Source organism: Aphelocoma coerulescens, chromosome 2 (genome assembly GCF_041296385.1).
Source record: "Aphelocoma coerulescens isolate FSJ_1873_10779 chromosome 2, UR_Acoe_1.0, whole genome shotgun sequence".
Classification (NCBI taxonomy): domain Eukaryota; kingdom Metazoa; phylum Chordata; class Aves; order Passeriformes; family Corvidae; genus Aphelocoma; species Aphelocoma coerulescens.
The window spans coordinates 92,637,886-92,651,230 of NC_091015.1; the positions used below are offsets into that span (position 1 = coordinate 92,637,886).

General features: G+C 39.7%; 1 protein-coding gene across 2 annotated transcripts; it reads left to right on the plus strand.

Moving 5' to 3' along the window:
* Positions 1-448: 448 nt before the first annotated feature.
* Positions 449-8,015, plus strand: LOC138104836 (carboxymethylenebutenolidase homolog). 2 transcript variants are annotated; one of them, XM_069004042.1, is made up of 7 exons: positions 449-636; positions 2,727-2,823; positions 3,150-3,372; positions 4,159-4,266; positions 5,181-5,323; positions 6,449-6,540; positions 7,512-8,015. In XM_069004042.1, exons 3-7 carry the CDS (start codon positions 3,158-3,160, stop codon positions 7,689-7,691), a joined length of 738 nt encoding a protein of 245 aa, XP_068860143.1. In that variant the 5' UTR covers positions 449-636; positions 2,727-2,823; positions 3,150-3,157; the 3' UTR covers positions 7,692-8,015. The 2 variants fall into 2 exon arrangements, with proteins under 2 accessions (XP_068860143.1, XP_068860142.1); XM_069004041.1 differs by lacking the exon at positions 2,727-2,823 and having other exon boundaries at positions 450-636.
* Positions 8,016-13,345: the final 5,330 nt, after the last annotated feature.

A 13,345-nucleotide genomic window follows, 5' to 3' on the forward strand; every position in this document is an offset into this window, starting at 1 on the left:
TCTAGAAAGCTATTACTTCCTTACATGCTACTTATTTCCATTCTGAAAGAGAAAATATTTGTCCTGTAGTATATAAGCTTTGCCTTGTATAGAGCTTTGAAATGACGTCTCCACTACCTCACCCTGCTGATGACTTTAAATAAGTCTTTTAGCCATGGATGAATAGTCTAAGGAACGAATTATGCCAATGTAATGTTTAAAGGTGGTGCTACCCCAGCCTTCAAAAACGAAGAAACACCATTTAAAAAAAAAAAAAAAAAAAAAAAAAAGTATTTTCTAGCTGGATTGTTCAGCTAAGTTAACATTCCGAAACTGAAAGAAAAAGCCCTCCAGGGCTGAATACTTGGTGGACTTTCAAAAGAGGGGTTGGTACTCAGCAGCTCCTCATAGCAGCACACCCCTCCTACGCTCGCAGTGAAACGAAGAGCTTTAAAAAGAGTGGCTTTCGTCACTCCGCCAGGCACAAAGATAAAGGCAGTAGCTTATGTAACTCTCTTTTAAAGGAGCCTGATCCTTGCACTCACCCCCTTCGTTTTGTGAGTTAGTGCTTTGTGTGGGGACCCAATTCAGCCGTAACCATCCACGCTGCGCTCCTGCATCCTGCCCCTACTGTCTCGCACCCTTGCTGTCCTCCAGGTATGTGTAGGTTTATTTGTTTTTTTTTTTTTAACTCATGGCTTTTTTTCCTCAGAAACGTAGAACGAGTGCTCGCGAGGTGTGACTCAGCATGTTCGGGAGACTTTCATTATATTTGCAGGCAGAGTGCAAGCTCATTTAAATGCGATTGGGGGTTACTTTCCTTCTTTTCTTTTTTTTTTTTTTTTTTTTTGTCTTTTTGAGATGATGGTTCAGAAACCTTTTATTTTCCCTCCAGAGGTGGGGAAGACCTCTGAGGAGGAAAACTCAGGAGAGGGTATTGAAAGTGATGGTGCCACACAGCAATATCTTTATATTTTTCTGGCTGTAGATACAAGTATCTGAAAATTAGTCACTGTTTAGTCTTCCAGTAAATTCTCAAGTGCTTCCAGGTGGAAATGGTGGTACACCAAGGCTGTGGGTTTGCAGTCCTAAAAGAATAGCTTTGTTGAGTGTAAGAGAGGGAGAATCAATTTCTAAGTAATGTTTCAATAGCATCTTAGAAATGGAAAAAGATGCTGTTTGCATGTACTACAGCAGCTGCAGAAAAACTGAAATGTCTTGCCCATGCTACAGAGCTTGCAAATCTATATGGCTTATAAACCATACAAGCCAATGCTATCCCTCACAGTCTTGTATCTGGAGCTCTTTTCATCAGTGAATATATCTACATCTTTAAATACTTCATGTTCTATGTGTTGCTTTACATTTTATCAGATAATATGAAATGTTTGCAAGTAAAGTCTCTAAGGATATACTGCTAAGGGCATTGCATTTGTGTTTCTGGAGTTCTGAAATATATGTTTCTTTAATATTCAATCCCTGGTTTTGTTATATTCTCTGATTTAGTCTAATCAAAAGGAAATACTTTATGAATGGAAAATCAGTTATGAACTTCTTCCTATTATATATTTGCACTGTATTTTGCCTTATATGCTCATTTATTCATTCATTTTTTACTGATACTTATTTTAAATCAGAAGTCCTGTATATGAGACCACACCATGTAGGGAAAAGAGGACACTTACGGGGGGGTGTTAGGGGGTGTGGCTTATTTAAAAAAGAAAAGGTAGAGCACTTGTATAGATGTGTGCCCAGAGATAATACAGATTTCAAATACGACATAGCTTGTCTTGAACTGATCTGAACTGATCTGCAAAAATGAAATCTCCTGGTATCTGCAATCTAGCCCTGGGGATACTACTTGGGATATTCTGAATTTTAAAATCTGCGAATCCAGAATATATTGGTCTCTGAAATTCTGTCCAATTTTTCTGGCTGCCAAGTTGTTTCTTGGCTTTCCTAAAGCTGTCCCTTTAGTGCCACAAATCTTTAAGTCCTACTTGTCCAGGGACAGTTCAGTTATATGCTTTTTTCCTATTTTTCTCTGTATTTTTGACAGAGTCAAGTTTGAAGATCTTTGTTTCTGTGCTAGCAAAGTTTCTTTGGCAGTACACATGATTAATCTGTAGAGAGCTTAGGTAAAGCTTTATCTAAATTCTTTCCACGTTCTTGAATCATTTGTAGATATTCTGTGAATATACAAAGGAGTTATTCAGGTCTGTCCACTGAGTTGGTTAACCTGGGGTTGATGGCAGAAAATCATTAACTTGAGTCCAAGGAGCTACATGTGTGTTAGATTCTGCTGGTACTTTTTGACCTTTGTGAATTACTTGTTTATTTTAATTTAAGCAATAGTTTGAATAGTTTGAAAAAAATTAACCATACCCTACTCCATACCATAACCATACCTACCTTCTTGATTTGGCTCAACTTAAAGATTTTGGTTATGTTCAGTTTTATTTTTTTCCTATCTTGGAGTTTTAATGCATTCTTTATTTAATATTAAAGAAATACAATTTTATACTCTTACTTTTGCTGGTACATTTTTCTTGGCACCTTTCTTAAGTATCCTTCTTCAAAACTCTGCAACATCTGAGGCTACAGCTGTTTAGAAAAAGGATTTATTGACATTGAAAATTACAGTTAGGTAATATTTTAAGTCCCTGGATGAAAATATAATGCTTGATCTATGTGTAATTATATCTTTCTACACAGTAGCTGTTGGTTTTTTTCTTTCAAAATGCTAGGTCTGGTATTAAGCCTTTACTCTCTACCAAAGAAAGCTATGCATTCCTGACAGGAAATACACATGATGAAGAGTGGAAGGACTGGCTTCATCGCTATGTAAATAATTTGTGATGGTTGCCTTGCTGCTTGCTCATAACTTTATTTTTATTGTACTACTTACTGTAGGGCATGGACATCCTATCATGTACCAGGCCCCTGCTGAAGAGTTTGTAACATAAGAAAATCTAACTGGAGTCTTATTTGTATTAAATAACCCAGTGGGCTTATTGACTAATGCTTCACTTTAGATCAAACAGTAACGAGCATGTTCATCCTATTACTTTAATGATTAAAAAATGCAGTAGTCTGAAGTATGCTGTCTTTTGAAACTTTTCAATATGGCATACTTTGATATTCATTGCTGAATATTTTTTGTTCTTTAGTATCACACATGGCCAATGAATCGAGGCCCTGCCCATGTGATATTGGAGACAGGTTTGACTATGGAGGCCGTGGGCAGGAGGTACAAGTTGAGCACATCAAGGCCTACGTCTGCAAACCTCCTGCCGGCACCGACAAAGCAGTGATTGTGATCCACGATATCTTTGGATGGCAACTCCCAAACACCAGATACATAGCTGATATGCTAACAACTAATGGATACATGTAAGAAATACTACTGTTTTCAAAGTGTCTTTCTAATAAGAAAGTTTGTTGAACCGTTTCCTTTTTTCTTATAAACCATACAAGCACAAAGAATTCCACAGTCTTTTTTTATCCCTTTCTCCAAGGAGTTTTCTGTTAAAACAGTGAAAGAAGTCTAAAATAATTGAGTCACCCTACCATAACGAGTTAGTATATAGGCACAAAAGAAGAGAGAGGAAACAGAACATTTTCTTATTCTGCATTTTTCATCCTCTCTGACCCTGAAACAGCCTGCTTCCTCCCTCCCTCTGTGCAACTTGGCTGTTATGGTAAAAATCCCAAAGAAGCTGAAGATCCTTCTATGAAGGGAAAGTGTACTAGCATGTGCCAAATAGAGAAACAGATCCTCAAATATGTGAAAAGCATATTGAGTATCCTCTTTCCTGTATTACTGGGTTAGTGTTCCTTCTAGCCTAAACATAAGTACTGTGTAAATTGCAATTTGTTTGGTTTGGGTTTGGATTTCTTTTTTAAGTTTGGTAGGAAACCACCAAGGATTTTCAGTTACAGTTAACTATTTATCAAATTAAGAAATGATTTTTAACAGGGCAAAATGTAACTGGAAATTATACTAAGTCCTCATATTAGATACAGAAAATTATTGAGGGTTGCTGGTATAATGCTTTGATGTGGGTTAAGTACTATGTATTCAGCAAAATGAATTCTTTGTGTAGTACACAGGGTCTTCCCTTTAATCCTTTTTCACTATTATTTAATGGACATAAAATATTTTCATTTTTCTTTCAGAGCCATCTGCCCAGATTTTTTTGTGGGACAAGAAGCTTGGAAACCTTCTAATGACTGGGCATCTTTTGATGACTGGCTGAAAACACGAGATGCCGGCAAAATAGACAAGTACAGCCATTGTTCCTTGACCAGCAAGTGGACATCCTTATTTCATAGGAATTTTTGCCTCAGTAAAGATGCAGCATTAGATCCTAAATTATTAGTGGGTCAAATAAAGCTGGATGTCCACAAATGGGAATTTCATGCAGCTCATGGGACAAGCTCGTGGTTATTTGAGGGGTGCTTTATAGATAAAAGTAGATGTTTGAACAAGAATAAAAGTGCCCAGTGTTTGCCTGTACAGAGAGTAGAAGCAAAATGAATGACTCTAAAGTAAGGAACCAGCAAAAGCTAGAAAATGCAGCTCACTCCTGCCACTTTGATTGCTCAGGGAGGCACAACTTCCATGGATTTTAGGGTGCAAATGCAGTCAGCAAACACGATTTTATAAAATGTTTGTCCTCCTTGTGAGATATAGTTTACATCTAAGTCACATTTGTGATAACAGGATGCTCTTGACTGGCAGTGTGTCTCAAACTTTATTTGTGTTGGCCTAGATGATAACTATTGCTATTTGTGAAATTAATTGGACTGCAGTTCATAAAATCACCTCCTGTCCTAGTAACAATGATCTAGGAAGACTGACTTTCTCCTTTGTCTTCTCCCCTGGAGTTTGTCTTGTATTTTAGAAATGAATAACAGTAAAGTAGTGTTGTGGGTTGACCCCAGCCATCAGCCAACAACTTGGACCACCACTTGCTCCCATGAGAGGAACAGGGGAATAAGAGAAACAAAGCAAGAAAACTCATGGGTTGAGATAAAGGCAATTTGATAAGTAAGGGAAAGAAAAACAGGGAGTGATGCAAGACAGTCACTCCATTCCAGAAGCAGACTGATGCCCAGCCAGTCTCTGAGCAGCAGCCACCAAAGAGGCCAGAGAAACAGGGCTAGAGCCTTAATTCACTTTCATTTGCATGTCTCAGAGAAGTTGATGTTGTCCTCAAGTATCTAAAGGACCAATGTGGTGTGAAGAAGGTTGGTGTCATTGGCTTTTGCTGGGGTGGAGCAGCAGTGCAACATCTGATGCTGAAAAATCCTCATTTAAAGACTGGAGTGTCCCTCTATGGTAAGCCTGAAAGACCTGCTACATTCTGAGCAGAATACCAGTGCAGGAAACAATTCTCTAGGACTATTGCTGTAACAAAATTCAGTTTGACATCTAGTGGAAGAAGGTGATTTTATTATAGATAATCTGTAAGTGATTTGATTTTTCACACTCACATTTTTACACTTAAGTGCACCCAGCAAAATTTTATTTAAAGAGTGGCATGACCAGGATCACATCTGTGATCATAGTGCCAAATGCCATGGCCTCACTGTGGCTGAGGTTCCTCTTGGCTGGCAATGACAAAAGGGCTTCTGGGCACATCTTTTATATCTTTTAGACAGTGGTCCCTCATTACTAATAGAAACAGTTCTAAACTCTCAGTTTGAACCCTTCACACTTTAATTCTCAACATATTTATGCTAACTTTGATATTTTTCTTATAAACCTCTGTACTTCTACATAACCAGAGCAATTTATACTAGTTAGAAGTGAAAGCAAATTTAAGATATTTTTTCCAGAAAGCTTATTGGGACTGTTTTGCTGCACTGATATGCTGATCAGTTGAGTCAATTCAACAATGTTACTTGCTAATTTTTTAACTTTTTCTGTTGTAATAATCTCAGGAATGAAAAGAGTATCTAGGGTGGCAGCTGGTTAGTTTTACTGTAACTTTAATTCAAATATATTGGAGTAGTTAAAATTACAATGTCAATTTGTTATGAAATTGTGTCAGTATAGATATATGTACACTGAAGTCATAACCATGTAGGTGGAATGATGAGTATTTACAATTATCTTAAAAATGGCCTTCCCAAGCCAGAGGTGAGCAGTTCCTAAGTGTCCATTTTTCACAGAATCCTGTCTCTGACAGTGATCAGAAGCAGTTGCTCAAAGCAAACCACAAAAATGGGATGAGAGTAACAATTCTTCCCTGATTTTTTCCCACAGAACTGGTCTTTTCCTTTTTAATGGTATCACAAATTTTCCACAACAAAAAGGACTTTTAAGCAAAGTGTGTTAAATCCCATTACAAACTGATCATCACTGGCTGATGAAAATATCTTGAAGTTTTGGTAGATTTTGTAGTGTTTTAGCTACTTTAGGTAGCATAACTCATTGCATGTATGTTTTCTTCTGCCTTAGGAGTGATCAGGCGTTTTGCGGACAAACACAGTTTGCTGCATCCTACCTTCTTCATTTTTGGGGAGAAGGATGACATCATCCCATTGGAGCAGGTGAGTTTCCCATCACAGATGCGTCTTTTTAATGCTTCTCATGTTTATTTTGTATCTTGGTATTCAATGAAGAGACAGTAGAAAACTAATTTGCACTTTTCTTTCTCTTTCACTAACTCTTACAGTACTTCTACACAAATGTATGCTGCTTATCCCCAAATCAAAAAGTTTTACCATGACACTCTTGGAAAATATGGCTGATTTTCATCAGTTCCTAGGAAAACAAGAATCCAAAGAAAGCCTGACAAGTTTAAGATAGGAGGCTCTCTTTAGTGATACCGATGGTCCATAAAATCAGCAGAAATTCCCCACCTGTACCAATGGAATCACTTGTTGCAGGAAAATTAAAAAGACCCTGTGGCTATCCTTTTCCTTTTTCTACTGTCCTGCAGAGATTCTCCTTTCTATTACTCAGTCAACAGCCCTTCTCTGGAGCCTGAGTGTAGAATGATTGGAGAAAGATGATTATCTGCCAAGGGGATCAAGAGAAACATGTTTTTCTTGAGTGATGTGGGCTTTAATTTTCCTGGCAAAAATTCCAGTCACTTTGAACTGCCATTTTTGTCTCTGCCCCTCCTCCCCAACTTCAAATCAATTCTAACTCTTGCCCCAGTTATTTTATGTGAGGTCTATCAGCAGCAGCTCATACAGTGCTCAGTACATGCTAACCTTCTCATGATGCTGAGCAGTAGGTATTTTTATGTTTACAGGTATTAATATTGTAATCCATATAATTTTTTTCTACATTTTATACAGTCACATACTGATATTTTACTGGGGAAAAAAGCCTAGTTAAATATAGCAAGTGCAGCAACAGAAATGCATTTAGGTATAAAATTAGTAGAAAAGAAAACAGTGGCAAGGACAAATTATGTCTTTCAGAAAAGTAAAAATTTAGGACAATTTGGGGACTGTAAATGTAGAACTTTTTACTTTTGTGCTCAGCCAACATAAAATGTTCTGTGTTACAGGTCACGTTGCTGGAGCAGAAGCTTAAACAAAACTGTAAAGTTGATTATGAAGTTAAAATTTACCCTGGACAGACACATGGGTTTGTGCATCGGAAAAGAGAAGATATCAATCCTCAAGATAAACCTTATATTGAGGAAGGAAGAAAGGATATGATCAACTGGCTGAATAAATATCTTTAGGTTAAATTAATGTCAACAAACAAAATCAATTGTTGTAGGAAATGAGAAAATAATACAGACTATATTGCTTAAAATGTTCTTACAACCATAAAAACATTTTGTATAACTCTTCAACAATAACACTACTTATTTGCACTCACCTTCTAAGTAGGGGCTTAGAGATGGCTTTTCAAATGCTGAAAGCTATAAATGTAAAGAAGGTTTTTAACACTGGTCTTGTGTATCTTAAAATGATTAGACTATCGTGTGGCATATTTCCTGGCACCTGAAAGTTTAATTTTTTTATGTCAATGTCAACATGATTAAAAATCATTGAAACTCTGACCACGCTTGAGAAATTCTCTCCTTAAAGCTCTGTTTAGAGTTGTTTAGCTGTGAGATTTTCAGCTCCAAGATTTTCAGCTTTTAGGTAAATATAGTTCTGGGTTGGAAGAGGCTGGGACATTTTCTTGGAAACAGAATATCCTATTCAGAATTTATGAAATGAGAGCAAGAAAAGGGAAGGAGAAAGACAGTGGAAATCAATGTATGTGAACTGAGGGGAACTCCAAAAGTTTGGGAGCCATGACTGAAGAGACTAGAGAAAATCACATCTTTCAACCATCATCTTGATGCAAATCCTTCATCTCTCATGGCTTCAGGCAGTTGCCCTACCTACTGAACCTAATTCAGAGTTGAATCTAAACCAACCTCCAACGTTACCTCCTCACCTCCACAAATCTTTCTTTTGTCATCAGGTTTCTCTCTGCTGTGATTTAGTTGTGTACTGTTACTGGTAAGGCACAGCCCATTCCTGGTGAGTGGGGGAACATTACCATGTTTCAGCTCCTTAGGACCCTCCCAGTGCAATTCCCAATAACCATGTGGTGAGGTCTTGCCTGCGTCTGTGATACTGAGGGAATAGATGTGGCTAAAATATTGTACTGAACATTGCCCATTTTCCCCTCAGTGAAATAAGTGTGAGCCCAGGGAGCTCTCACAGAATATTTCCTTTCAAGTTGCAGCCCCTCCATGGTTTCCATTGCCCCACAACATTTTTCTTTTTGAGTTTGTTGCTGCCAGCCATGCCTGACATCTCCCTCACGAAATCACATTCCCTTTGGCTCTTTCCTAGCTGGGGGCATGTGCCAGGCCAGCCTTAAGCAGTCTGTGGTGGAGCTGTAGCTGCATGTGTGTCTGAACTCCACAGTGTCTCGGCTTTGGAACCTCCCACCATATGGATCCCACCTCAGGCCCCAAATCCCCATTTCGACCCCCTTCTTCACATCATTCCTTCCCTCCTGCAATACACTGTATACATCCCATGAGAAAATAGTTTTCTCTGCACCACACTGAGTTGATATCAAAGAAAATCTCCCATTTTTCAGAAAGATTTCATGCAGGCCTCTGAGGCAAAAGTTCAAAATCTTCCCTTGCTCCTTGGTTCATGCCCTTGGTCAGTGATTATTGCTGTTCTGTGGTTCGGACACTGCAGATTGTGTTTCCATCTTCTTGCTTAATGATTTCAGGAGAGATGAGCCTTCAGTTCTTAGTGGGTCCAGCCAGTGCAGGGAAGCCTCTTCAGGTCTGCAGGGCATTGCTGCCATGAGTCATGTTGGTAGAAATAGTCCCTCCACACTGGAGGTGAGAAGTTCCACAAGGCCCTTGCTGATCCTGCCCTTGTGCTCGATCTGTGCAGATTCCCAGTGACACAGACAGAGGGAAGGGCCAGACTTCTGTGCTTCCTGCCAGTCCTGGCATGGTTCTGTTCTCAGCATGTAGAAGAGAAACACTTTCACATGAGAGGACTACAGACACCTTCATGCACTGGCAAAGGCACATCTCATGTGTGTACCTGTCCAGCTCTAGGGAATGGGAACAACAATGTACAAACCTTCCTGGAAGGAAGCAATGTAGGTTTGTGGTTCAGGTAATCTATAAAGTGTAAATTAAATTCCCAGCTCTGGATTCATGCCCAATTTATCAGGGTTGCTATGAGAACAGAGAGACTTGATGAAATCAAACGCTCTACAATTATTTTCTCATGTGGATTTTAAATAAAAGAGCCCTGGTTTCTGTGAAGGTAATACCTTGGTTAGCAAACCTGTCCAGCTTAGTTTTTTACGTGAATGAACAGATGTCTTAGGGAAAAGGGCTAAGAGCTGACAAATTTTCTCTGAGACAGGGGAAGACTGTGAAACTGAGGAGTATTTTGCCAAAATTCATTTTCCTTGGAGAATTCAGAGTCACTTGCTGTAGGGCAGGTGTTGTATTTTATTATATATTTGCTTTTATAGGAAAAAAAATTGGGTGCATTACAAAAGGTCATTGCCAGCAAGTAAAGGGAGGTAATCCTGCTCCCCTACTCAGTTCTGGTGAGGCCACATCTGGAGTGCTGTGTCCAGGTCTGGGCTCCTCTCTACAAGAGAGACATGGAGCTCCTGCTGCGGGTCCAGCGGAGGTCAGCAAAAATGCTTAAGGGGCTGGAGCACCTCTCTTACAAGGAGATGCTGAGGAAGCTAGGCCTGTGCAGCCTTAAGAAGTGATGACTGAGAGGGGACCTCAGGAATGTCTAGAAATATCTGAGGGGTAGGTGTCAAGAGCACAGAGCCAGGCTCTTCTTGGTGGCGTCAAACAATAGGACAAGAGGTAACAGGCAGAAACTGAGGTACAGGAAGTTCCACCTGAACATGAGAAGAACTTCTTTGCTGTGCAGGTGACTGAGCACTGGAGCAGATTGCCCAGAGAGGTTGTTGGAGTCACCCTCACTGGAGGTATTCCAGGACTGTCTGGATGCAATCCTGTGCAGTGCTCTAGGATGACTGCTTGAGCAAGGAGGTTGGACCAGATGACCCACTGTGGTCTCTTCCAACCTGACCAGTGATTTTGTGATTCTGTGAAATACAGTATCTAAGATGAAAAACTCAGAAAACTCAATCACTGGCACAAGCATTTTTGTCGCATCTGTTATCTTTAATCAGTTTAATATTATGCTGACTTCTACTCCTTAATTGGATTACTTTTTTTATTACATGATGAATGGCAGCTCTTTTATGGGTTTCAGTTTAATCTTTATGGCAAAAATTTTTAATACACAAAATGCCTCTTCAACTCTGTTCCTTTTTCTGCATTGCCCTCTGTCAAGTTCACATTTATTGTTGGGTGTTTTTTTACCATGGTGTCTAAACAAGACAGTCACTGTTTTAGCTTGTTAATTTTCCTCACCTTCTTTGACTCCTAAACTCCAAACAGGAATGGGCTTTCAGTGTACAGGCCATACACAAGGACAAAGAAAAGATTCCCCCTCCCATCACCCCTCCAGTGCATACATACGTAACAGTGCCAAAATTCCCATAAAATAATGTGCACTTGGTCAGTATAAAAAAATGCCCTCCATCTTTTGGCTTGCAGGGAAGAGGGCATCTATGCTTTATGGTACATTATAAGAGACTGTGCACTTGCTTTAAAAATGTGTCTCTCTGCACAGTGTCAGCTGCAGTCATGTGGGGAGCAGTTCTCCTTCCTCAGCTGCAACCTTTGACTCTGCTGCTAGGTCTTGAAAGGGCTTTTTTGTCTTATTTTTTCTTCAGAGCGGGCCCTGGGGAAGGAACTGAATGATTGCTGTGCTGGATTAGTGAGGCTTCGGGGCTAGAAGCCTGACCAGAAGTTGAACTTGATGGAATTTGGGGAACTGACGGAAGATGTGATAGAGATGACTACACAATGTAGATGACTACAGCTCATCTGAATGCCTTGTTGTAACTCATTTTGGCCCCATTCACAGGCATACTAAGTTTTCTATTCAGAACTGTAGTTGCCTACAGAGGTTGTGATCAAACTGGACTCCATACCTTTAACTAATGAGATTTCGATGTGTTTCACCACAGGCCAGGAGTGGTAGCTTAGGCTCTAGAAAGGTGCACTGAGAACACAATTTTTCAGGGACACAAAAAAATCTAGTTTCATTTTATTTGAGGTTAGAAAAAATAAAGGTAGACCTACTTAAAGCATTTTAGTCAGAGCTCCCACTGGAGGAGCAATGGGAATTTGGTACCTATCTCCTCTTTAACTTAAGAAGCCTCCAGCACATTTTACTTATTTTCTGGTTTCTCATGTTAGGCACTGAAGTTTATCAAAGCCCAGTGAATAACAGAATGCTGAATTTCAGAAAGTGAGGAGCGGAATGGGCTAATAAAGCTCCAAAACAAAGTTCCCCTTTCAGACCATCAGTGGAGCAGATGGTGACACCTGTGGAAATACATTTCCTTTCCTTCCCTTCCTGCCACTACTGTGTTAAGAGCTGGTGAGGAAATTTTGCATCTGGGCTGGTAGTTTGCCCAGAACTTCAGCAAAGCTATGTTAATGTTATTCGTTAGGGGGATTGCAAGTTATTCCAACTGCACTAATAAACTGTTCTTCAGTTTTACTTCCAGGTGTTGAGCTTACAGATTGTTGAAAGTTTCTTTAAAGTTCTTTCTTTTTTTTCCAGAATCCTTAGAAAATTAAGAAAGTTTCTAAGATACTTTAGATGGTTGGCTAACCCCAAGTAAAAAACCTATGTCCTTCAGTAAAGAAAAAACATTTTTGCTTCCTCTGACTCCTCTGAGCAAAAAGCGGAAGGTAAATTAGGCATGGGTGTTTGCAAGAAGAAAGAGATGCAGGGGGAAGGGATAAGCTTGCATTTTGTATATATTTGCAAGAACTATAGTCTGTAGGGCTCTGTGATGTTGCTTTGGAGAGCAGTGAGCTGTGAAAGCTCTCCCTGTCAGTAGGACAGCAGTAGGGGAGCAGCTCAGGGTAGGTTAGCAGTGCAAGGTAAGCTGATCCTGTTGAATGGCTTGAATAGAATGAGAACTTGCTGTTGTCCCTCCTTTCCCCTGGTTTCCTCACCCAGCTGGTTTAGCTCTGACTTCACTCAGAATTTTTCTTTCTGAGACACAGAGAAACCCTGGGTGAAAATTAAAAGGACAGGCTGAGTCATGTGTGTTATCCACTACAGATGAAACTAACTTCTGGCTCCACAGGGCAAAGTAAAGTAGAGCTGGCCCCCTGCTCAGGGGTGTTCCTGATGTGTACAGGTTGTATGTCACACCTGTATCTTCAGATGTGATAACCAGAAGAATGTTCTCTCTCTATAGTGAAGTATAAAAAACAGTGTAAGAAAAACGAAATAAGTAAAACGGTGGAACTTTTTTTGATGAAATAACTGTGCAATCACATCAAGAAAATCCCTCTAAGCTGGAAAAAATGGGAGTAACAATGTCCTGCAGCAATATTATTTGTAGCTGCTCATTTCCAGCCCGAATTTTGCTGATGTCCCTGTGTTTTGTAACACCAAGGCAGAGGTTAGCACTGTTGTGCTTAACTGTGTCAAGGCTGTTGCAAGCAACCATGAACTTGTTCTGCTCACAGCCTGAGCTGGGCTAAAGCTGCATAGCCTTGTCAGATGGGTGCTTTACTTAAACAATCTCAGCAGATTATGTCAGGTGGAAATCATTATTCATAGCAAAGTGGGACTGGGACTGCAGTGACTGCCAATAGGGTAGAGGGCATCTAGTTCTGTCTTTTTTGCCTCTGCAAAACACTGCTGAGACCCAGACCTAATTATCTGTCTGCATAACTTCTCACTCTTGCACATTTGTCACTTTTTGCAGATTAAATATCTGCGAGCAGCT

Bases quoted from the DNA above. Each gene is read 5' to 3' on its own strand.
- LOC138104836 (XM_069004042.1), top strand. From the start codon at position 3,158: ATGGCCAATGAATCGAGGCCCTGCCCATGTGATATTGGAGACAGGTTT. The intron at 3,373-4,158 runs GTAAGAAATACT...TTTTTCTTTCAG, and splicing joins CTAACAACTAATGGATACAT to AGCCATCTGCCCAGATTTTT. The intron at 4,267-5,180 runs GTACAGCCATTG...TGCATGTCTCAG, and splicing joins GATGCCGGCAAAATAGACAA to AGAAGTTGATGTTGTCCTCA.